Source organism: Thamnophis elegans, chromosome 1, assembly GCF_009769535.1.
Source record: "Thamnophis elegans isolate rThaEle1 chromosome 1, rThaEle1.pri, whole genome shotgun sequence".
NCBI lineage: Eukaryota > Metazoa > Chordata > Lepidosauria > Squamata > Colubridae > Thamnophis > Thamnophis elegans.
In genome coordinates, this window is record NC_045541.1 from 180,141,970 (window position 1) to 180,167,629 (window position 25,660).

Here is a 25,660-nt window from a genome sequence, read left to right on the forward strand (position 1 = left end):
ACCTTTTGAATAAAAGCATCTTTGGAATAGGTCCCAAAACACCTACTGTAGTTGGCTTTTATGCTTAAGGTGGAACTGGAACCCGCTGTCTCCTGGCAATGGGCCCAAAGTCATCCAGCTGATTTTCATATCTGGGACTAAAACTCACCATCTGTTACTTTCTCTAACTATTGCGTATTACATACATTTGGAAAACAAAGCACATGATCAATAGCAATTAACAGGTAAGAAGCAACAACATATATTCACACCCCTGATAGAGTAGAGGATACTCCTTCCAGAAGGTGGGTTCATTCCTACAATATTACAGCCCTCACCCCTCTATCCCTAATCAATACGGCTGATAGTTAAGGTACAAATCTTTCAAGATATGAAACATGAAAATGGGAGATGGTGATGATGATGATTATATTCATTCAATCAATCATGTCCAACTCTTGGCAATTCTTGTTCCTGCAACCGTTCTTCATGTTTCAGCCTCCAGTTCGCTATTCATCTTGGTTGGTCTTCTCTGCACTCTTTCTAAACTCTCAATATCTTTTTTACATCGGGGTGACCAAAACTGGATGCACTATTCCAAGTGTGGCCTTACCAAGGCCTTATAAAGTGGTATTAACACTTCACCTGATCTTGATTCTGTCCCTCTGTTTATGCAGCCTAGAACTGTGTTGGCTTTTTTGGCCAATATATTGTTTCTGTGCATTTGGGGGGGGGGGGGTGTTTTTTTAAGTTTTTTTTAAAAATTTTCAAAACACAACACATAAAATCTCCCTTTTTTACAAACTGTAGAAAGTGTATCAGTTGCTTACAAAAAACATTCGTGTATCTCTTCCACAGTCATCAAGCGTAATTCATATTAACTCAAGTATTTTAACTCACATATTTATACATATTACTGTCATCATACCTCCATTTTCATTTGACTATAGTTGTTTAAAAGTCCTTCATCATAAAATATACCAAGGTTTAATATATAACCACATACTTGGCACTACATTTACTATTTCTAAAATCCTCCAATAACACTAAATCCTTTTGTCCTATTCTAGCTAAACATCCATAATATTTAATAACAAAGTTTTCTATCCTTCTTTCCAAATCACTGTTTACAATTTACATCTCATTTCCTTATATTGTATACATACATACATACATACATACATACATGTTATTATCATTATCCCTCCTTTATTTGAGTATATCCTGCATCATATCATTTTCCCCCTAGTAATCAAGACTTAACTAAATCTAACTTAATTCTTTTTATTATTATTATTATACAATTGTATCACAGCGGCCAGTTGTTTCGCCGGATTTGGCATTGGTTACTAGTCGGGCCCCACCCAGGGGCCTAGGACGTCGTAACGTATTTTCGTAATATACGTGCAGATCCAAGCAGTGCGGCTTTTTGCATTTGACTGGTGATGATTTTGTCAATTTTTAACTGTTTTAAATGTAATTCCAGTGCTTTTGGAATAGCACCCAGTGTGCCAATTACCACTGGACTTACCACTGCTGGTTTGTGCCATAGTCGTTGAATTTCGATTTTTAAGTCCTGGTATTTTGCGATTTTTTCATGTTCCTTCTCGGCGACCCTGCTATCACCTGGTATTGTGATGTCTATGATTGTGACCTTATTTTTCTCAACCAGTGTGATGTCTGGTGTATTATGCGCCAGTATTTTGTCCGTTTGTATACGGAAATCCCACAAGATCTTGACCATCTGATTTTCGGTGACTTTTTCAGGCTGATGTTCCCACCAGTTTGTTGCTGCTTTAATATTATAATTTTTGCACAAATTCCAATGGATCATTTGTGCTACTGAATTGTGCCGCAATTTATAATCAGTCTGCGTGATTTTTTTACAGCAGCTGAGTATGTGATCAACAGTTTCATCAGCTTCTTTGCAAAGTCTGCATTTGGCATCATCAGAGGATTTTTCGATTTTGGCCTTAATGGCATTTGTGCGGATAGCTTGTTCTTGCGCAGCCAGGATTAGTGACTCTGTTTCTTTCTTTAATGTACCTGTTGTTAACCATAACCAAGTTTGTTCACTGTCCACTTTATCTTTTATTTTTTCCAGAAATTGGCCATGCAGTGCTTTGTTCTGCCAACTCTCCATTCTTGATTTTATCACATCTTTTCTGTATTCTTGTTTCGTCTGTTGGGCCTTCAGTAGATTTTTGTTCTTTACTTCGATTAATAGATGTTCTTGACTTTCTTTTAAATAATCAGCCAGTGCATGTTTTTCTTCTTCAACTGTTTGCTTCACTTGTAATAATCCTCTGCCACCTGATTTTCGGGGCAGGTATCAGTATCACCATGTGGATGTAAACTGTAGTGCATTGTCATTAGTTTCATTAGTTTTTTTTATGGGACCAGATGCCAATCTGACCCCAACCCTCCTCCTTTCTCATCCGGGCTTGGGACCGGCAACGGCGGAGTTGTTGTTGTTCTTGTTGTTGTTACTATTATTATTATTATTATTAACCTTTATATATAATCCAAAAGGGTTTCTAATCTTCCTTTCATGGGTACCATTCAATATTCATATCCAGTATTACTCATCATAACACTACACATTGTATACATTATTATCATTATCAGTTATTTATTTAACTATATCTATTATCACTAAATTTTGCTAAGTTTAGCTAGACATAACCACATACTGGCATTTCATTTACTATTTTTAAAATCCTCCAATGACACTAAATCCTTATATACTATTCTAGCTAAACATCCATATATTTAATAACAAAGTTTTCTATCCTTCTTTCCAAATCACTGTTTACAGTTTACATTTCATTTCCTTATATTGTACACATACATACATACATACATACATACATACATACATACACGTTATCATTATCCCTCCTTTATTTGACTATATCCTGCATCATATCATTTTCCCTCTAGTAATCAAAACTTAACTGAATCTAACTTAAGATTAAGACTGATTCTAACTTGATTTATTATTATTATTAATATTATTATTATTATTAATATTAACCTTTATATATAATCCAAAAGGGTTTCTAATTTTCCTTTCATGGGTGCCATTCAATATTCATATTCAGTTATTACTTATCATAACACTACACATTGTATATATTATTATCATCCATTATTTATTTAACTATATCTACTATCACTAAATTTCACTAAGTTTAGCTAGTTTTAAATTATACTCTTCCTTCTATCAACCTGTATCTTTCCAGTAACAAAACAGTGTCATATCTCCTGCCATTTGTGGCATCAATCCTCTAATCATCTCTTTCATCAGCTTTGTATGGACTCCTCTTAACAACTCTTTGCTTATAAGATCTCTCATGTAATTTTGATGCCCTTCTTCTGTTTCCTTAATCTGCTTATCTTTGATTGTTGGTGGTGTTATCAAAACTATTGCTAATAAGATTTCTCTCTTTAAGAACTTAAATTCTTTTATTTTTTCTTCTTCTGTATCTTCCCATCTGGGGTAAGTTTCCCCTTCATTTAATTCCTCTTTCAGTATTCCACTCTTTCCATTTTCAGAAACAAACCAATCACCATAAGTCTCAGCAATTTTAATTTCTTTATATTCATTTTCCTCTTTGATTTGGGGGATTTTAACCGCCACTTTTTCCATTTGACGAACATCTTCAACTTCTCCGTCATATTTTACTGTTAGATGCACTAAGTAATCCAACTTCTTCTCTATCCTCTCATTTGTATTTGATAATTTCTGTATTTCTGAGAATATCTTTTGCAGATTTAAATTTTCTTTTTGGTGTTGAAATTGCATCATGATTTCTGGCGAACAAATAGTGCTACTCTAGCTTAGAAGGTTTTAGTAGAATTAAGCATCACAATAACATTTCACCTTTCTCTGGTTAAGAATCTACTTCAAAGGGACATCTATGTGTTTTTCTTCTTCTTCTTATAACTCTCCATATACAAGCTGTGAGTCCTTGAAGTGCCAATTCTTGCAAACATATCATATAGCCTTCCAAGAATTTTAAGGCCTGGGTGTAAGGCCGAAGAATGTGAGACCCCAAGAGAAAAACACCTTAAAAAATGGGCGAGCCAAATGAACATCTTTCAATAAATCGAGGTCTCTGTGGCTAAAACCAGCTATACTGGCAGTCTTCAACATATCACCATTCGCTTAATGACTCTTCAGTTATAACACCACTGAAAAAACTGACTTACAACCAGTTTTGATATGTGTGACCGTGGCAACATTCTCACAGTCAAGTAATCAAATTTCAAGAACTTGGCAACAAGCTCATGTGAAGACGGTTGCAGCACCTCAGGGTTTTGTGATCGCCATTTGCAACCTTCCCAGCTGCCTTCTGACAAGCGAAGTCAGTGTTCAGCAAAGTCACTGAACAACCGTGCTACTAATTTATCAGCTGCAGTGAATCAATTAACAAATGTGGCAATAAATTTCTCACTTAGTAACATAATCTTTGGGCTCAATTTTGATTATAAGTTGAGGACTACCTGTTTAGGCCTGTCTGAATTGCATGTTGAACCCATGTCTGGAAAATAAATACCAAATCATAATCATTTTAGCGTGAGCATTTAATAAACAGTTCTCAAGGTTAAAGAATCCATTCTTCAACCTTGAGTGACGTTTGTCCAAATAAAGATGCACCCTCAATTGACATGTTACCCCACAGTTAGTAATAACTGCCGTTGTTTTTGTATCTCCTGCTTGGGTGGAGCAGGGTGGAGTTCATGCTTTTACCAAGAATCAAGATAGACAGAAGAGCTAGATAGAAATCAAACATGAAATTTATCTTCATCGGACATTAAAACGGCTGCAACCACACAAAGTCAATAAAATTTCTATGGTTAGCAGATACGATTTAGGTCAGCAATCTAATCAGTGGTTTTCTTGCAGCTATTTTGCTTTATAGGACTCCCTTCCCCCCCAAATAAAATCTCCAAGAAAGAAAGTTGAAAGATCATGATCTTACTGAAATGGGGGAAAAAAAACATTACTTTCTAAAGAATTCTGAAGATATGCTCTTTCCTTGTAAATGTCAATTAAGGGCAGTGGGAAGTGGCAATTATATGTTCGCTTATAAAAGGGGCTGCTGCAGTTTTGTTTAACATCTGCCTTTCTGCCTTCTGTATACACCTGCTTGAGGTGAGGTTCCAGTTGGCTACCTCAAACTTTCCAAAGATGTTCATGCTCTCATTTTTTAGTTTTTTTAGCACCGTAAGTGAGGGTTTGGAAGTTGTTCTCAACCAGAGGTTACTGGGCTGTAACTTATCATGGTGCCACATTAAGGCTGAGTTCTTCAATTCTCTTCTTTTCCTTCTCCTAGAGAAAGACAATGTTGTCCGTCTCGGTGGTGGCCCTGATCTGGTTGGTCTCCCTGAGGACCTTGTCCACAGCTTTGGATCCAACCCTGGAGGGGACATGGAAAGACTGGAAGGCCACTCACGGTAAAGAATACACTCAGGTGAGTTTGCTCCACTGATACTCAAATGAAATTGCTGTATACTGCTTTAAAAATTCCGATACAATGTGGGCTGGCTGTCACTCCTGATGTTCTTCTGTAGTTTCTGTCCCAGTTTCCAGTTTCCAGTTTAATAGAATTTGTATGCCGCCCACTCCCATTGGGACTCTGGACGACTCACAAGCAAGATAAAAACAATTTAAAAGTTTAAGAAAGAAAAAGAAAAGAAAAAATACAGTTATTAAAATAATACACCATCCATTCAGTCTAAGTGGGGCTGCATGCAATCAACAGCCCCAGGCCTGCCGGAACAGCCAGGTCTTGGTCGCTTTACGGAAGGCCGGGAGAGTAGTAAGGGTCCGGATCTCTACAGGTAGATCGTTCCACAGGGCCGGTGCAGCTACAGAGAAGGCCCTCCCTCGGGGGGCCGCCAGCCGGCATTGTCCGGTCGGCGGCACCCGAAGGAGGCCCAACCTGTGCGATCTTATTGGTCGTTGGGGGGTAAATGGCAGGAGGCTCTCAGGTAGCCAGGTCCTATACTATGTAGGGCTTTAAAAGTAACGACTAGCACCTTAAAGCGTGTCCGGAGACCAATGGGGAGCCTGTGCAGCTCACGGAGGATAGGTGTAACATGGGTGTATCTAGGTACACCCATTATCACTTGCACGGCTGCATTCTGGACCAACTGTAGTCTTCGAACACTCTTCAGGGGCAGCCCCATGTAAAGCGTGTTACAGTAATCCAGTCTTGAGGTGACGAGGCCATGAGTGACCATTCAAAGGGCCTTCCGGTCCAGGTAGGGCCGCAATTGGTGCACCGTTCGAACCTGGGCAAAGGCCCCCCTGGCCACAGCTGACAGATGGTGTTCTAACGTCAGCTGTGGATCCAGGAGGACACCCAAATTGCGGGCCCTCTCCGAGGGTTGTATAATTTCACTCCCCCAGGCTAAGAGGTGGAATGTCTGGACCATCCTTGGGAGGAAGCATCAATAGCTACTCGGTCTTGCCTGGATTGAGTGCAAGCTTGTTCGCTCCCATGCAGACCCTGACAACCTGCAGGCACTGGCACATCACTTCAACTGCTTCGCTGAGTTGGCACGGGGCAGACAGATACAATTGAGTATCGTCCACATATTGATGAAATTTGATCCCGTGCTGGCGTATGATCTCACCCAGCGGCTTCATGTAGATATTAAATAGGAGGGGGGACAGGACCGAACCCTGCGGCACCCCATATTTGAGGGGCCTAGGGGTCGATCTCTGCCCTCCAACCAACACCGACTGTGACCTGTCCGAGAGGTAGGAGGAGAACCACTCTAAGACGGTGCCTCCCACTCCCACCTCCCGTAACCGTCGCAGAAGGATACCATGGTCAATGGTATCAAAGGCCACTGAGAGGTCAAGAAGCACTAGGATAAAGGAATGTCCTCTATCCCTGGCCTGCCAGAGATCATCAATCAGCGCGACCAAAGCAGTTTCGGTGCTGTAACCAGGCCTGAAACCCGACTGAAAGGGATCCAGATAATCTGTTTCATCCAAGGTCCGTCGGAGGTGAAAGGCCACCACCTTCTCAACAACCTTCCCAAAGAATGGGAGGTTGGAGACTGGGCGATAGTTGTTCAAGATGGCTGGATCCAGGGAAGGTTTCTTAAGGAGGGGTCTCACCACCGCATCCTTTAGAGGGTGCGGGAAGGATCCCTCCCGAAGAGAGGTGTTAACAATCCTCTGGAGCCAACCACCACTGTTCCCTCTAAGGTGCGCGCGTGCGCGGCCGCGCACATGGAAAGAAATCCCCGAGCAGAAGTTTCTAACTGCCTCGCAGAGATTTCTACCAAAGCAAACGTGGGGAAGTCCTTTGCAGGCGGCTAGAACTGGCCTCCCGCAAAGGACCTCCCCAGTCTTGTTTTGATGAGCCGCCAGTCCTCTTGCTTCTTCTCCTTCACCAGCAAAGCTCCCGCTGGCTTCCCGGCCCATGGCTTTGGTGCCTCTCCACGCGGAGCACCTGAGCTGGGCTCTGGGTTATCCCTCCCCCTTCCTCCTCTGCCGTGCTTTTGAGGCCGCAGGAGCTAGTAGGAAAGCAGCGGAGGTGGAGGCGGCGGCAGGGGTAACCCAGAGCCCAGCTGACTCCACTCGGAGCACCTCAGCTGGGCTCTGGGTTATCCCTGCCGCCGTCTCCACCTCCGCCGCTTTCCTACTAGCTCCCGCGGCCTCAAAAGCACGGCAGAGGAGGAAGGGGGAGGGATAACGCGGGAGCCAGCTCAGGGGCTCCGCGTGGAGGGACAGGCACCAAAGCCATGGGCCGGGAAACCAGCGGGAGCTTTGCTGGTGAAAGAGAAGAAGCAAGAGGACTGGCGGCTTTGAAATGCAACCCCTTGGTCCCGCCGGCCGCGGATTTGATTCGGCGTAAGTGGGGGCCGAACACATGCTGAGCCGACTTTGCGCAGTGAGGCGGAGTAATTCAAACCCCCCCCCAAAGAACGTCTCTCTCTGTGTGTGTGTGTGTGTGTGTGTGTGTGTGTGTGTGTGTGAGAGAGAGAGAGAGAGAGAGAGAGAGAGAATTGGATCAAAATTGGTGGCCAAAGGAGTGGAGGGAGGGAGGGAGGGAGGGAGGGAGGGAAGGAAGGAAGGAAGGAAGGAAGGAAGGGAGGGAGGGAGGGAGGAAGGAAGCCCTGCCCCCTGTGAAAAAAACTGAAGATGGAGCAGTGAATGAATAAACCATAAAAGCAACAGTTAATGCGTAAGTAAGCTGAGGAGCAAGTTCTCAACTAAGGAAGAAATATAAGAAAGAAATATAAAAAGCTCAATATGCCAAAACACTTATTTTAGTCTTCATTTAATTACTTTTATTGTAGTCTGATGTAACATCTTTTTAAAGTTAACGTTAGTTAGAAAATATAGGGTACAAAACTTAAATAATAAAAAAATTGTACATTCATTTTGAAAAATAAATGCAATACTTGATTAATTTCATATCTTTATTTAAAATAGTTTTGGCATGGCATATGATTTTATTGACTCAGTTGGAAATGACGTGGATGTTGTTTCTGATTCTGAGGTATATACTTAAGTAACATAACATATAGCATATTGTCCAAACTTGCTAGACTATTTAATTGATCTTACTACTTTAAAGGGGGAGAGTTTCATGATAAATTATTTTATTACATTTATGTTGCATTTATATATTATATTTATTACATTTATATTCCACATTATATATTTGTATTGTTATTTTAGTGTATATTGTCAATTTCGATAGATATTATATTGATATATCAATACTGATTTTAATCATACTAAATAATTACTGCTATTATTTATCAGCATTACATATTTACAGTTTTTAATATCGAGTTAGTCGTATTTTAGAATAATAGCGTTATCTTTTAATAGGATAATTGGCAAAATCTAATTCACATGTGATGGGTTGCATTCCAAAGGAATGTGAGAGGACAGGTTGCCTGCAAAATGCCAGGACCCAGGACCTGTTGGTGCCATGTCTCTCTCTAGCCAGTCTAACAATCTAAAAGCTGAGCAGAAGTCTTTTTTTTTTCAGGGTGAGCGGAAAAGTATAGTGTTTGAGTAGCACATTTTCATGCCTGGCATTCATCAGGCTGAAACCTCGCTAGCAATCGGCGCTTGACGCTTGGTATGTTGCGCAAATGTCCAGCAGACGAGACAGAAGTTCAAACTGTGGCTCTCTTAGGTGCTCAGGCATGAAACTGTGCCGCTCAAACACTATACTTTTCCGCTCACACTGAAAAAAAATTAGAGGGAACATTGCCAACCACGTGTCACCTCCCTGCTGGTCGAGACCAGCCAGGAGGGACACGGGTCCAGTAAACAGGTGGAGGCACTCACCGCTCCCATGGCCTTGTCCACTTCCTCAGGAGCGACAAGTTGAAACTCGCTCCATAAAATCTGATCAAGACCTTCTCCCGGCATCTCGGCTGGTACCGTCCAAGTGGAGTCCAGGTCCGTTCGAATCCGAGCGATTTTATCTGACAGAAAGTGAACAAACTCCTCAGCTCTAACCTGTAGAGGCTCGTCCGCATCCCTCCCTTTCAAGAGGGAGCGGGCTATCCTAAACAGGGCGGCTGGGCACGATTCTGCGGATGCAATGAGAGTGGAAAAATGCGCACATTTTGCCGTCCGTATCGCCACTAGATAAGTCCTAATAAAGGCTCTTAATTGTGTTCGGTCAGATTCAGAGTTACTAGCCCTCCAGCGTTGCTCTAGGCATCTCTTTTGGTGCTTCATCTCCCGGAGTTCCTCGGTAAATCAAGGAGCCCTCCTGGATCCATTGCCGCGGAGAGGCCGTAAAGGCGTAATCCAGTTTAGAGCTTCCGCCGCCGCTGTATTCCAAGCAGCGACCAAGGACTCCACCGAACTGTGGACGAGAGAGTCAGGTATCTCACCAAGTGCCGTCTGAAATCCCATAGGGTCCATCAGGTGCCTGGGGAGGAACCACCTAATCGGTTTCACCTCCCTACGGTGGGGGATTGGTTTCCGAAAGTCAAGCCTCAATAGGAAGTGATCTGACCATGACAAGGGCAAGATCTTAATGCCCTCCAAATCTAGATCACGTCTCCACTGCTCCGAGAGAAACACAAGGTCGAGCGTGCGACCCACTATATGAGTCGGACCTTGAATTACCTGGGTCAAGTCCATGGCTGGCATGGAAGCCATGAATTCCTGTGCTCCATCAGAGCGTTCGCCGAGCAACGGCAGGTTGAAATCCCCCAGCACTATAAGTCTGGGGAACTAAACCGCCAGCTCGGCTACTGACTCGAGGAGCACAGGCAGGGCTGTTGTAATGCAGTTGGAAGGTAGGTACGTTAGAAACAAACCCGCTTGACCCCCAAGGTCCAACTTCACCAGAAGGGACTCACACCCAACAGCCTCTGGAGCAGGGATCCTACGAGGAACTAGTGACTCTCAGATGATGACTGCCCCTCCCCCACCCCTTTCTCTGGTGTCGTGACTGGTGGAGCACCTGAAACCCTTCTGGGCACATTTCAGTAAGGGGGACTCCTCCCTCATGGCCCAGCCAGGTTTCAGTAATACATGCCAGGTCTGCCCCCTCATCTAATATTAGGTCCCGGACGAGGGGAGATTTGTGAACCACAGACCTGGCATTTAGCAGCAGCAGCCTGAGACCAGGGCCCTGACAAGTCTCGCCATCTGGTCCTGGAGTGGAGCTAATAGGGCAGAAGGGGGGATAGCTGTAACATAGCGAACCCACCTTCCCCGGTAATGGATAGCCCTACAACTCCCGTCAAACCTGTCTCTCCCAATTATGACCGGGACGCACCATCCCACATGAACAAACATCCTACTTTCACTTCAAGTGTTCCAGTTCCATAAACTTATCTTGATTTCAACTTAGAATAGCAATGTTTAGAAACTTACTTTATGCTCTCTGTCTTCATACATGCTTTATGAGGAATAGTGTCCTGTGTACTAAATGAAAATTGAAGGGAATTTCTTCCATTCCTGCGTGATTGAATTCTAGTCTGAGAAATCTTTTATGGAAGAGAATATGAGTTCTAGATCTTCTAGGTGCCACTTGTTTAGGCTGATGAAACTAAGGGATCTTCCCTTTCTTGGCTTCCCAGGAGGAGGAAGAATCCTTCCGAAGAGCCGTGTGGGAGGAGAATTTGCGGATGATCCAAGACCATAACAAGCAGGCTGACCTGGGAAAATACACCTACTGGCTTGGCATTAACCACTTTGGCGATTTGGTAAGCCTGGATCATTTGTCTGTCTCTCGGTCTGTCTGTCCATCCGACTGTCTACCTACCTACCTACCTCTGATTTCTTTAGCCTCCATCTCAACAAATGACTGTAGTTTTCACTTATTTATTAGGCATAGATTTCCATTTTCCTTGAAGTTCCAGATGCCGAATGTACGATCCCTACTTCCCATGTCAAAAACCTCAAGACAAAGATTGGGGTGCTTGCTCTTTCTCAGCCCAAAGGCCCCCAGTGAGCTTCCATGAATGAAGTGGTCATGGACTTTTCTCTTTCCAGTCTCTTTCCTGGCTTTTATAATCATACAATATTAAAGATTGAGAGAGATTGAGATTGAGATTTGTTTTATTTATATGCCGCCCTATTCCCGGAGGGACTCAGGGCGGCGAACAACTCAAAGGGGGAAAGGGAACACAAAAATACAAGACAAGCATTTAAAATAGCCAACAGCCACACAAGTGGAGAGGGGAAGGGAGCTCATCAACCCCAGGCCTGCCGACACAGCCAGGTTTTAACGGCTTTTCAGAAGGCCTGGAGAGAGGTGAGGGTCCAAATCTCTGCGGGGAGTTCGTTCCAAAGGGCCGGAGCTGCCACAGAGAAGGCTGTCCCCCGGGTCGTAGCCAGATGGCATTGGCTGGTAGACGGAACCCGGAGGAGGCCAACCCTGTGTGATCTAATGGGTCTTTGAGAGGTAATTGGCAGCAGGTGGTCTCTCAAGTAAAGAAATTGAATCAATGACCAATGTTATATTGATGACCGCATGATTGCTATTCTGACATCACACTCATTTACATCACATTGTCGCTTCAGAATGCCAAAAGCACATCAAGCAGACCAAGTCAAAGGCCACCAGCACTGGAATTATTGATAATTTGCAATCATTCCATTTGAGTACAGAGTTCTAATATTCCAGCACTTACAAATACATAATTTTTAACACTGGATGTGTTTAACCATCTCTGTGAATTCATCTTTACAATCTCTCCCAGTCTATTATCCAGAATGGGAATGTTAGCATTTTACCTGCCAGGTGTTTGAGCTGATTCACGGAGGCTACAGAATTCTGGGAGTTGAAGTCTAGACATCTTAAAAGTCGCCAAAATTGGGAAACATGCAGTAGACTTAACTATACACAAACTCCTCTCTGATAACCAGGTTTGGTTTGTTCATAACCTAATTCTTTGCATTTGATCATAGGATAAAACTGATTAAGGAGAAATATGAGAAGTAGAAATGGAGATCTGTTAAGATTGTTTTTCTCCTCCTCAGACCAATGAAGAATTTGGCAAGAGGCTGCATTGCCTGCTTTCTCATAATGTAAGTAAAGTCAAAGGGATCCCGTTCAAATCTTCAGAAAATCCAGATATCCCTGATCACATGGACTGGAGAATCAAAGGTGGTGTCACCAAAGTCAAGGATCAGGTGGGTTGTGGTGGGTGGTTCTGGGTATTACGCAGAGATGTTTTGAAGGAAAGGAAGAGTGTTCTGATCTGTCCATTTGGTCCCATTAGAATTTGACAGATTCACAAAGACTTGCAGATAAAGCTAAATTCTTTTCTCTTAACTTCATCCACAAAACTTTAATCCTGTTAGAACTCATTTTTGTACACCTGCTTACTACCAAGTACTGAGAATTGTTAAAGGAATATAAATTGGGAACATTTAATCAGCAGAGGGGCTTCCTCCAGATGTTGTGTGTGTTCTGTCACTCAAAGATTTTAATAAGAGATTGGAAAGCCGTTTGTCAGCAATGGCATAGTATCTCCCGCCCAAGCAGAAAGCTGCAGATGCACTACAAGAGCTTTGATTTCCCTTCCAACTCTGCTCTTCTATATTGAGGTTTCACATGCTCAGTGGATCACTCCAGCTTTTCTTTTTTCTTTTTTAACACAGGGTGGATGTGGCGCTTGCTGGTCCTTCAGTGCCACTGGTGCTCTGGAAGGCATGCATTTCAAGAAGACGGGGAAGCTGGTCTCACTGAGCGAACAAAATCTTATTGACTGTTCCGGTGATCCAGAGTTTGAAGGGTGCCAGGGTAGTCTTATGGAGAATGCTTTTGAAACTGTGCGGAAGCGAGGCGGGATCAATTCAGAGAAAAGCTATCCTTATGACAGACAGGTAATACATGATCAAATCTGTGTATCTCCCAGCCCATTCCTTCTGCATGCATCAAGATGAACTGTTTTGCTCTATGTGTCTAGTTGATAATGCCTCCAGCAATAGGATGGAAATCATTTGAGTCATGGATGGAGACAATTTCTATTAAATCCCTTCAATGGCAACAATCTCTTAGAATCACCATTTTCTTCTGCAGGATGGTATGCCTTGTCGCTATAACTCTGAGCAATCTATTACCAGATGTAGCTCATACGGACAGATCATGGCGGTGGATGAAAAAGGTCTTCAGGAGGCTGTGGCCAAGATTGGTCCAGTTTCTGTTGGAATAGATGCTGGGAGTAGCAAGTTCAAGTTCTATAAGTCAGGTAAGGTTCCTGAGGGGGCTCACATTTGACCCTGTGGTTCTTGCCATCTCCTCTGCCAACTAATATTTAACACTGATGAGGCCATACTCTTTCTAAGTACTAAAGGGTGATGTTTTTCTTTCCAAGATGGTGACAAGATCAGCTTACGTAGATTTTTCTATTAGGTAGGCTGATTTGTTTTGAAGGGTTGGCTGTCTTAGGATAACATGTGATTTGAATGCACTATCTATCCAGGTATATATGAGGAACAACATGGTGGAGAAAGACAGATAAATCATGCTATGCTGATTGTGGGTTATAACAACTCCAGTGAGGGCAAAGGATATTGGATCCTAAAGAACAGGTGAGTAAAGAGAAATCAGTCTGCAGAACTGTAGGAAATTTACTTACTGTGTAAGTTACTTGTTTTCCCCATGGGATTTTCCCATTGAAATTTTTATTTTATCTATTAAATGTATTGGCCGTCCATCCTACCACAGGGTAATTCTTGGCAGCTTAAAATGTTAATTTTGCATCTCCCAAGAGTGTCTTTCAGCTGGGTTTGAAGAGAATGCTCCTGAAGTACTTGGAGATGGTGAGTGTTGTCATCCAACTCATACCGAGGATGTTAGCTGAGGAAGGTGATCTCCAAGTAGCATCACCTGAAAATAGAATGGGAAGCTTTTTCTTACCTGGAGCACTTGGATATTTCTGTAAAAATGGGCAAGGCACCCACAATATTCTCAGGGGTGCATCTGCCTTATAACCTCTATCTTCTGTTAAAATTCCATGTGAAGATATCATCTGCACTGTGGGAAATTGCAAATGAATTCTCATTTGGACCAAACATCCAAATTATGTGGAAAGCCCTTCGGAGGTTTAGCTTGTACCATCTTCGTTGTAGTTAAGGCCCATTGCTTCTTTTATGCTCTTGTCTTCTGGGGCAATATGGAATAAGGCCATTTCCTCTTCCATGTTACAACCTTCTTCAGACATCAGTCTCCCTTGGCTGCCCCTTCTGCAGACAATTTATTTATTTAGCATAGTTAGCATATGGCATATCATCCATGGACCTGCATTTTATATTGACATTTTATCTAGATTAAAAAGTCCATGTAAAATATGAACGTTTAAAAATTCCATATTCAGGTAGTAATGTCTAGGCCATCTAATCATTAAGGCACAGCAACATTTATATGAAGAAGAAGAAATCTGATACAAGAGCAGTAATATGCCCTCAGTTTACAGTTGGTCATGATATGATATGGATACAGGAACCCACAGAGGGGACGAGGATACAATGCCTTATTGATGCAGTGAATCCCAGCAGATGCTGGGTGAGGTCTGCAGGCTAACCATATTCAGATCTTCTTATGTTTAGTTTGAAGTCAGGTTGCCTCTCCTCTGTAAAGCCATGGAGCAGGAAGTTGGTGTAATGTTGCCATATAGCTCTTCTTTTAAAAATGGCAGCCTCTCTGTTAACACATGGCAAAAAGCTTCCTTTTGCATCATGCTTTTGGAGATGGTGAAACTTCAGCTAGAATCATGACTATGCTGCAGAATTCTAGAAATAAAGGTTCTGTATTCTTCCCTTCACAGTTGGTCCACTCTTTGGGGAGAGAAAGGTTACATGCGCCTCGTCAAAGGATCAAATGAATGCAATGTCGCCGATTACGCCGTCTTTCCTATCCCAGATCCAGAGAAGGGAATGTAATATCTTCTTTCAGCATAAGGATCGTTTGAAATGCGGAGCTAAAAGTCACCAATGAATAACCTGCTGCTTCTGAAGCTTCTGGGAGAAAAAAAGTTAATAAATACTTTTGGGCAATGCTATTCAGAACTGTCAAAGCACACTCTATTCTATCATATGCATGTTAATTAGATTATTAGAATAACAGAGTTGGAAGGATCCTTGGAGGTCTGCTAGCCCAACCCCCTGCTTAGGCAGAAAACACTGTACCACTTCAGACAAATGGATATCCAACATCTTCTTAAAAACTTCCAGTGTTGGAACATTTACAAATTCTGGAAGCAAGCTGTTCCCCTGATTAATTGTTCTAACTGTCAGGAAATTCCTCCTTAGTTCTAAGTTGCTTCTCTCCTTGATTAGTTTCTACCCATTGCTTCATGTCCTACATGCAGTGGCTCTGGGGAATAGCTTGACTCCTTTGTGGCATCCCCTGAGATATTGGAACACTGCTATCATGTCTCCCCTAGTCTTCCTTTTCATTAAACTTGTTCCTGTAACCATTCTTCATATGTTTCAGCTTCCAGTTCGCTAATCATCTTGGTTGGTTTTCTCTGAACTCTTTCTAAAGTCTCAATATCTTGTTTACATCGGGGTGACCAAAACTGGATGCACTATTCCAAGTGTGGCCTTACCAAGGCCTTATAAAGTGGTATTAACACTTCACGTGATCTTGATTCTCTCCCTCGGTTTATGCAGTCTAGAACTGTGTTGGCTTTTTTGGCTGCTGCTGTACACAGCTGGCTCATATTTAAATGGTTGTCCACTAGGACTCAAAGATCCCTCTCACAGTTACTATTATTGAGCAAGGTACCAAATATACTGTACCTGTGCATTTTGTTTTTATTGACTAAATGTAGAACCTTACTTTTTTCATCATTGAATTTTGTTTTGTTAGTTAGAGCTCAATATTCAAGTCTGTCAAGATTCTTCTGTATCTTGAGCCTGTCTTCTGGAGTGTTGGCTATTCCTGCCAGCTTAGGGTCATTTGCAAATTTTATGAGTTCCCCATCTATCCCCTTGTCCAAGTCATTGATGAAGATGTTGAAGAGTACTGGGCCTAAAACAGAGCCCTGGGGTACTCCACTGCATACTGCCCTCCATGTAGAAGCAGTTCCATTGAGAACTGTGCGTTGAGTGTGGTTGGTCAACCAGTTAGGAATCCATCTGGTGGTGATACTCTCTAACCCACATTTTTTACTTTGTCTAGTAGTAGGTTATGATCTACTTTATCAAATGCCTTATGGAAGTGTTAGTTAGGGTTATAGTGTTGGTATAAATGTGGCAAATTTCCACATGGAATGTCAGAATTCCTGGTGTGACTAGTACTGTAAAAAAAACCCACAGAAAATGTGCATAAGAAATTTGTATTTTGAGATAACAGTTGAGATGACACTGTTTATTCGGTGCAGTGCAAAGAAATATGCTTTCAGGACTACATCACACAACATCGTCCATTGAGAGCCCTCAGTACTCAAATTGGAATGTGTATTACACACATTTGGATAGTTAAGTGTGCAAATCCTTCAAGATATGAAACACGAAAATGGGAGATGATGATGATGATTATACTCATTCAATGAATCAATCATGTCCAACTCTTGGCAATTCTATGAGTCAGGTTATTCCACATCTTCAATTCTTGCACTATTAATTTGAATTGTTCTATGCTTTGTTGGTATTAGGTTTGATGGTGTCCAGCCCTCCTATTCTTCGGTGGCCTGGTTTCTTTTTCCGCCAATTCTTTCAAGCATATCATATAGCCTTTCAAAAATTTTAAGGTCTGGGTGTAAGGCCAAAGAATGAGAGACCCCAAGACAAAAACACCTTAAAAAATGGGTGAGCCAAGTGAACATCTTTCAATAAATGGGGGTCTCTCTTTCTAAAACCACCTATACAGGCAGTCTTCAACATATCACCATTCGCTTAATGACTCTTCACAGTTATAACACCACAGAAAAAAGTGACCTACAACCAGTTTTGATACGTGTGCCCATGGCAACATTCTCACAGTCAAGTGGTCAAATTTCGAGAACTTGGCAACAAGCTCGTGTGAAGATGGTTGCAGCACCTCAGGGTTTTGTGATCGCCATTTGCAACCTTCCCAGCTGCCTTCTGACAAGCGAAGTCAATGTTCAGCAAAGTCACTGAGCAACCGTGCTACTAATTTATCAGCTGTAGTGATTCAATTAACAAATGTTGCAATAGATTTCTCACTTAGTAACATAATCTTTGGGCTCAATTTTGATTGTAAGTTGAGGACTACATATATTAGGCCTGTGTGAATTGCATGTTGAACCCATGTCTGGAAAATAAATACCAAATCATAATCATTTTAGCGTGAGCATTTAATAAACTGTTCTCAAGGTTAAAGAATCCATTCTTCAACCTTGAGTGACGTTTGTCCAAATAAAGATGCACCCTCAATTGACATGTTACCCCACAGTTAGTAATAACTGCTGTTGTTTTTGTATCTCCTGCTTGGGTGGAGTTCATGCTTTTACCAAGAATCAAGATAGACAGAAGAGCTAGATAGAAATCAAACATGAAATTTATCTTCATCGGACATTAAAACGGCTGCAACCACACAAAGTCAATAAAATTTCTATGGTTAGCAGATACGATTTAGGTCAGCAATCTAATCAGTGGCTTTCTTGCAGCTATTTTGCTTTCTCCAAGAAAGCAAGTTAAAAGAACATTATCTTACTGAAATGAAAAAAAAAAATACTTTCTAAAGAATTCTAAAGATGTGCTATTTCCTTGTAAACGTCAATCAAGGGCAGTGGGAAGTGGCAATTATATGTTCGCTTATAAAAGGAGCTGCTGCAGTTTTGTTTAACATCTGTCTTTCTGCTTTTTGTATAAACCTCTTGAGGTGAGGTTCCAGTTGGCTACCTCAAATTTTCCAAAGATATTCATGCTCTCATTTGATTTAAGCATTTAACAATAATTGAATAGTTTTAATCTGTTTTTTTAGCACCGTAAGTGAGGATTTGGAACTTTTGTCAACCAGAGGTTACTGGGCTGTAACTTATCATGCTGCCACATTAAGGCTGAGTTCTTCAATTCTCATCTTTTCCTTCTCCTAGAGAAAGACAATGTTGTCTGCCTCGGTGGTGGCCCTGATCTGGTTGGTCTCCCTGAGGACCTTGTCCACAGCTTTGGATCCAACCCTGGAGGGGACATGGAGAGACTGGAAGGCCACTCATGGTAAAGAATACGCTCAGGTGAGTTTGCTCCAGTAATACTCAAACGAAATTGTTGTATACTGCTTTAACAGTTCCGATACAATGTGGGCTGGCTGTCACTCCTGATGTTCTTCTGTAGTTTCTTTCCCACAGGAACAAGCATTCTACTTTCACTTCAAATGTTCCAGTTCCATAAACTTATCTTGATTTCAACTTAGAATAGCAATGTTTAGAAACTTACCTTCTGCTCTATGTCTTCATACATGCTTTGCGAGGAATAGTGTCCTGTGAACTAAATGAAAATTGAAGGGAATTTTTTCCATTCCTGGGTGATTGAATTCTAGTCTGAGAAATCTTTTATGGAAGAGAATATGAGTTCTAGATCTTCTAGGTGCCACTTGTTTAGGCTGATGAAACTAAGGGATCTTCCCTTTCTTGGCTTCCCAGGAGGAGGAAGAATCCTTCCGAAGAGCCGTGTGGGAGGAGAATTTGCAGATGATCCAAGACCATAACAAGCAGGCTGACCTGGGAAAATACACCTACTGGCTTGGCATGAACCACTTTGGTGATTTGGTAAGCCGGGATCATTTGTCTGTCTCTCTGTCTGTTTGTCTGTCCATCTGACTGTCTATCTACCTACCTACCTCTGATTTCTTTAGCCTCTAGCTCAAGAAATGACTCTAGTTTTCACTTATTTATTAGGCGTAGATGTCCCCTTTCCTTGAAGTTCCAGATGCCAAATGTACTATTCCCACTTCCCATGTCAAAAACCTCAAGACAAAGATTGGGGTGCTTGCTCTTTCTCAGCCCAAAGGCCCCCAGTGAGCTTCCATGAATGAAGTGGTCATGAACCTTTCTCTTTCCAGTACATGGTTTTTACAATCATACGATATTGCAGAACTTGAATCCAATGACCAATGTTATATTGATGACCGCATGATTGCTATTCTGACATCACATTCATTTACATCACATTGTAGCTCCAGAATGCCAAGAGCACATCAAGCAGACCCAGCCAAAGGCCACCCGCAATGGAATTATTGATAATTTGAAAGCATTCCATTTGAGTACAGAGTTCTAATATTCCAGCACTTACAAATACATAATTTTAAACAGTGGATGCATTTAACCACCTCTGTGAATTCATCTTTACAATCTCTCCCAGTCTATTATCCAGAATGGGAATGTTAGCATTTTACCTGCCAGGTGTTTGAGCTGATTCACGGAGGCTGCAGAATTCTGGGAGTTGAAGTCTAGACATCTTAAAAGTCGCCAAAATTGGAAAACATGCAGTAGACTTAACTATACAAAAACTCCACTGTGATAACCAGGTTTGGTTTGTTCATAACCTAATTCTTTGCATTTGATCATAGGATAAAACTGATTAAGGAGAAATATGAGAAGTAGAAATGGAGATCTGTTAAGATTGTTTTTCTCCTCCTCAGACCAATGAAGAACTTGGCAAGAGGCTGCATTGCCTGCTTTCTCATAATGTAAGTAAAGTCAAAGGGATCCCGTTCAAATCTTCAGAAAATCCGGATATCCCTGACCACATGGACTGGAGAATCAAAGGTGGTGTCACCAACGTCAAGGATCAGGTGAGTTGTGGTGGGTGGTTCTGGGTATTACATAGAGGTGTTTTGAAGGAAAAGAAGAGTGTTCTGATCTGTCCATTTGGTCCCATTAGAATTTGACAGATTCACAAAGACTTGCAGATAAAGCTAAATTCTTTTCTCTTAACTTCATCCACAAAACTTTAATCCTGTTAGAACTCATTTTTGTCCACCTGCTTACTACCAAGTACTGTGAATTGTTAAAGGAATATAAATTGAGAACAATTAATCAGCGGAGGGGCTTCCTCCAGATGTTGGGTGTGTTCTATCACTCAAAGTTTTTAAGAAGAGATTGGAAATTCGTTTGTCAGCAATGGCATAGTATCTCCCGCCCAAGCAGAAAGCTGCGGATGCACTAGAAGAGCTTTGATTTCCCTTCCAACTCTGCTATTCTATACAGAGTTGTCACATGCTCAGTGGATCACTCCAGCTTTTCTTTTTTCTTTTTTAACACAGGGTGGATGTGGCTCATGCTGGTCCTTCAGTGCCACTGGTGCTCTGGAAGGCATGCATTTCAAGAAGACGGGGAAGCTGGTCTCACTGAGCGAACAAAATCTTATTGACTGTTCCGGTGATCCAGAGTTTGAAGGGTGCCAGGGTAGTCTTATGGAGAATGCTTTTGAAACTGTGCGGAAGCGAGGCGGGATCAATTCAGAGAAAAGCTACCCTTATGACAGAACGGTAATAAATGAATGAATCTGTGTATCTCCCAGCCCATTCCTTCTGCATGCATCAAGATGAACTGTTTTGCTCTATGTGTCTAGTTGATAATGCCTCCAGCAATAGGATGGAAATCATTTGAGTCATGGATGGAAACAATTTCTATTAAATCCCTTCAATGGCAACAATCTCTTAGAATCACCATTTTCTTCTGCAGGATGGTATGTCTTGTCGCTATAATCCTGAGGAATCTATTACCAGATGTAGCTCATATGGACAGATCACATCGGAGGATGAAAAAGGTCTTCAGGAGGCTGTGGCCAGGATTGGTCCAGTTTCTGTTGGAATAGATGCTGGGAGTAGCAAGTTCAGCTTCTATAAGTCAGGTAAGGTTCCTGAGGGGGCTCACATTTGATCTTGTGGTTCTTGCCATCTCCTCTGCCAACTAATGTTTAACACTGATGAGGCCATACTCTTTCTAAGTATTAAAGGGTTATCTTGTTGTTTTCAAGATGGTGAAAAGAGAGCTTTTACTTTATTTTAGGTCAGCTTATGGAGATTTTTCTGTTAGATTTGCTGGTTTGGTTTAAAGACTTTGCTGTGCTAGGATAACATGGTGGTACAGTGATTGGAATGGAATATTGCAGGATAATTCTTCCCACTCTCAGCAGTTCAAACCCCAACAGCGCAAGGTTGACTCTGCTTTCCATTCTTCCGAAGTCAGTAAAATGAGGACCAGATTGTTGGGGGCAAAATGAACTCTGTCAATCGCTTAGAGAGGGCTGTAAAGCACCCTGAAGAGGTAGATAAGTCTAAGTGCTATTGCTCAGGTGGTTATTTGGGCAATTTTCATTTGGCCCAAGAGGTTTCCCGGGTTGCATCATTTTTGGGATTGTGGGGCCATCTATATGACTCTTAATAGCCTGATGCCAATCAATATTCTCCACCATCAACTGCTTTATTTATTAGTTATCTGTCTTGGATTTGTGTGTATCTCTGGAGAAGAAAAATGGTTGTGTGACAGAATGCCTATCATCTTGCTTCTCCTGGACCTTTGCTATTCCTTGTCTGTGGGTAGTTTCCTGCATCTTTTGTGTGATACAATGGGATGGGCTGGGAGCATTTGGTCCCTCCAGGATGAAATGTTTGGGGGTTTTGGCAATTGAATGTAAGCCCAGGATGGCCTGGAAAGAGGGCAGAGAAGAGCAACAAAGATGATTAGGGGACTGGAGGCTAAAACATATGAAGAACAGTTGCAGGAATTGGGTGTCTCTACTCTAATGAAAAGAAGGACTAGCGGTGACATGATAGCAGTCTTCCAATATCTAAGGGGCTGCTACAAAGAAGAAGGGGCCAGCCTATTCTCCAAAGCATTGGAAGGCAGGACAAGAAGTAACCAGTGGAAGTTCATTAAAGAGAGATCCAACCTGGAACTAAGGAGAAATTTTCTGACAGTGAGAACAGTTAATCAGTGGAACCGCTTCAGAAGTTGTGGGTGCTCCAACATTGGAGCTTTTCAAGAAGAGATTGGAGAGATGTTTGAACAATATGCTGTTGGGTGTTTTGATTGAGCAATGGTTGGAGTAGAAGCTCTCCCAGGTCCCTTCTGAGTCTGTTATTCTGTCTCCTTTAACATCAGTGCCCAACATGTCTATATGGCGCTGTTCACCTTTTGTTCCTTTGGTCCCCTTACAGCTTTTGGGTGGAGTTAATAAAAAATTACAGAATAATAGAGTTGGAAGGAACCTTGGAGGTCTTCTAGCCAAACCTCCTGTTGAGGCAGGAGACCATTTTTGACAAAGGGTTATCCAGTCCCTTCTTAAAAGCTTCCAGTGTTGGAGCAGCCACAACCTTTGAAAGCCAGTTTTTCCATTGATTGATTGTTCTTACTGTCAGGTTGATTTAACAAAACCACCATAGTTTCTCTGGGCTGCGTCAGACAGTTGGAGGAATTGTTAAGGCTATTCTTTGAAATACAAAAGAGCTGACCATGTTTCCAGAAAAATCTCTATTTACTCATGCCACTGGGATCCCAACCAGAGATTGTCATATTTCCTCCTGGCTTCAAATCAGAGGCTAAGAAAGGGTGGGGCATCTGGATGGCAGTAAGGATGAATTATTCACTAGGTTATTTTTTTTTCTTTCTATCCAGGTATATATAAGGAACAACATGGTGGAGAAAGACAGATAAATCATGCAATGCTGATTGTGGGTTATAACAACTCCAGTGAGGGCAAAGGATATTGGATCCTAAAGAACAGGTGAGTAAAGAGAAATCAGTCTGCAGAACTGAAGGAAATTGGAAATTTACCTACTGTGTAACTTACTTGTTTTCCACATGGTATTTTCCCATGGAAAATTTTATTTTATTTATTAAATTTATTGGCCGTCCATCCTACCACAGGGTAATTCTTGGCAGCTTAAAATATTAATTTTGCATCTCCCAAGAGTGTCTTTCAGCTTGGTTTGAAGACAATACTTCTGAAGTATTTAGAGATGGTGGGAGTTGTCGTCCAACTCATACCGAGGACGTTAGCTGAGGAAGGTGATCTCCGAGTAGCATCACCTGAAAATAGAATGGGAAGCTTTTTCTTACCTGGAGCACTTCGATATTTGAACTCTGTCTTAGCTTTCTGTAAAGATGGGCAAGGCACCCACAATATTCGCAGGAGTGCATCTGCCTTATAACCTCTATCTTCTGTTAAAATTCCATGTGAAGATATCATCTGCACTGTGGGAAATTGCAAATGAATTCTCATTCGGATCAAGCATTTATCCAAATTATGTGGAAAGCCCTTTGGAGGTTTAGCTTGTACCGTCTTCGTTGTAGTTAAGGCCCATTGCTTCTTTTATGCTCTTGTCTTCTGGGGCAATATGGAATAAGGCCATTTCCTCTTCCATGTTACAACCTCCTTCAGACATCAGTCCCCCTTGGCTGCCCCTTCTGCAGACAATTTATTTATTTAGCATAGTTAGCATATGGCATATCATCCATGGACTTGCATTTTATATTGACATTTTATCTAGATTAAAAAGTCCATGTAAAATCTGAACGTTTAAAAATTCCATATTCAGGTAGTAATGTCTAGGCCATCTAACCATTAAGGCACAGCAACATTTATATGAAGAAGAAGAAATCTGATACAATAGCAGTAATATGTCCTCAGTTTACAGTTGGTCATGATATGATATGGACACAGGAACCCACAGAGGGGACGAGGATACAATGCCTTATTGATGCAGTGAATCCCAGCAGATGCTGGGTGAGGTCTGCAGGCTAACCATATTCAGATCTTCTTATGTTTAGTTTGAAGTCAGGTTGCCTCTCCTCTGTAAAGCCATGGAGCAGGAAGTTGGTGTAATGTTGCCATATAGCTCTTCTTTTAAAAATGGCAGCCTCCCTGTTAACACATGGCAAAAAGCCTCCTTTTGCACCATGCTTTTGGAGATGGGGAAACTATGGCTAGAATCATGAATGATCCACTGTGCTGCAGAATTCTAGAAATAAAGATTCTGTATTCTTCCCTTCACAGCTGGTCCACTCTTTGGGGAGAGAAAGGTTACATGCGCCTCGTCAAAGGATCAAATGAATGCAATGTCGCCGATTATGCCGTCTTTCCTATCCCAGATCCGGAGAAGGGAATGTAATATCTTTTTTCAGCATAAAGATCTTTTGAAATGCGGAGCTAAAGTCACCAATGAATAACCTGCTGCTTCTGAAGCTTCTGGGAGAAAAAAAAAGTTAATAAATACTTTTGGGCAATGCTATTCAGAACTGTCAAAGCACACTCTATTCTATCATATGCATGTTAATTAGATTATTAGAGTAACAGAGTTGGAAGGAGCCTTGGAGGTCTGCTAGTCCAACCCCCTGCTTAGGCAGAAAACACTGTACCACTTCAGACAAATGGATATCCAACATCTTCTAAAAAATTTCCAGTGTTGGAACATTTACAAAGTCTGGAAGCAAGCTGTTCCACTGATTAATTGTTCTGTCAGGAAATTCCTCCTTAGTTCTAAGTTGCTTCTCTCCTTGATTAGGATTAGGATTAGGATTTATTTCATTTATATGCCGCCCTTTTCCCCGAAGGGGACTCAGGGCGGCTCACAACTCAGTCAAGGGAAAGGAGGTACAAACAGGGGATAAAAGACAAACAAACAATACACAATTTAAAAAACACACAACAACCATACCATTCGAGAAGGGGGGGCAGAAGCTCTTTAGCCCCAGGCCTGCCGGAATAGCCAGGTTTTAAGGGCTTTGCGGAAGGCCTGGAGGGTGGTGGGGGTTCGAATCTCCACGGGGAGTTCGTTCCAGAGGGTCGGAACAGCCACAGAGAAGGCTATCCTCCGGGTAGTCGCCAGTTGGCATTGGCCGGCGGATGGAATTCGGAGGAGGCCTAATCTGTGGGATCTAATCGGTCTATTGGAGGTAATTGGCAGCAGGCGGTCTCTCAAGTACCCAGGTCCAATACCATGAAGGGCAAGTTTCTACTCATTGCTTCATGTCCTATCCGCAGTGGCTTTGGAGAAAAGCCTGACTCCTTCTTCTTTGTGGCATCTCCTGAGATATTGGAACACTGCTATCATGTCTCCCCTAGTCTTCCTTTTCATTAAACTTGTTCCTGTAACCATTCTTCATATGTTTCAGCCTCCAGTTCACTAATCATCTTGGTTGGTCTTCTCTGAACTCATTCTAAAGTCTCAATATCTTTTTTACATCGGGGTGACCAAAACTGGATGCGTTATTCCAAGTGTGGCCTTACCAAGGCCTTATAAAG

At 42.0% G+C, this 25,660-nt stretch overlaps 2 protein-coding genes and 1 long non-coding RNA gene across 3 annotated transcripts; all 3 read left to right on the forward strand.

Annotated features, from left to right (window-relative positions):
- Window positions 1-5,328: 5,328 nt before the first annotated feature.
- On the forward strand, window positions 5,329-11,180 carry LOC116519891. The gene is made up of 2 exons (XR_004256695.1): window positions 5,329-5,459; window positions 11,074-11,180. It is a non-coding gene; the product is annotated as an uncharacterized LOC116519891 (long non-coding RNA).
- Window positions 11,181-11,362: 182 nt separating this feature from the next.
- LOC116506679 (cathepsin L1-like) lies at window positions 11,363-15,504 on the forward strand. The gene is made up of 6 exons (XM_032214526.1): window positions 11,363-11,443; window positions 12,479-12,631; window positions 13,103-13,327; window positions 13,524-13,692; window positions 13,927-14,035; window positions 15,271-15,504. Exons 1-6 carry the CDS (start codon window positions 11,363-11,365, stop codon window positions 15,383-15,385), a joined length of 852 nt encoding a protein of 283 aa, XP_032070417.1. The 3' UTR covers window positions 15,386-15,504.
- Window positions 15,505-18,209: 2,705 nt separating this feature from the next.
- On the forward strand, window positions 18,210-24,737 carry LOC116519647 (cathepsin L1-like). Its single transcript, XM_032233686.1, has 8 exons — window positions 18,210-18,293; window positions 18,508-18,645; window positions 19,054-19,179; window positions 20,052-20,204; window positions 20,676-20,900; window positions 21,097-21,265; window positions 23,032-23,140; window positions 24,413-24,737. The coding sequence occupies exons 2-8, from the start codon at window positions 18,517-18,519 to the stop codon at window positions 24,525-24,527; spliced, it is 1,026 nt and encodes a 341-aa protein (XP_032089577.1). The 5' UTR covers window positions 18,210-18,293; window positions 18,508-18,516; the 3' UTR covers window positions 24,528-24,737.
- The last annotated feature ends 923 nt before the right edge of the window (window positions 24,738-25,660 follow it).

Bases quoted from the DNA above. Each gene is read 5' to 3' on its own strand.
- LOC116506679 (XM_032214526.1), top strand. From the start codon at position 11,363: ATGTACGATCCCTACTTCCCATGTCAAAAACCTCAAGACAAAGATTGG. The intron at 11,444-12,478 runs GTGAGCTTCCAT...TCTCCTCCTCAG, and splicing joins TCTCAGCCCAAAGGCCCCCA to ACCAATGAAGAATTTGGCAA. The intron at 13,328-13,523 runs GTAATACATGAT...TTTCTTCTGCAG, and splicing joins GCTATCCTTATGACAGACAG to GATGGTATGCCTTGTCGCTA.
- LOC116519647 (XM_032233686.1), top strand. From the start codon at position 18,517: ATGTTGTCTGCCTCGGTGGTGGCCCTGATCTGGTTGGTCTCCCTGAGG. The intron at 18,646-19,053 runs GTGAGTTTGCTC...TTGGCTTCCCAG, and splicing joins ATGGTAAAGAATACGCTCAG to GAGGAGGAAGAATCCTTCCG. The intron at 20,901-21,096 runs GTAATAAATGAA...TTTCTTCTGCAG, and splicing joins GCTACCCTTATGACAGAACG to GATGGTATGTCTTGTCGCTA.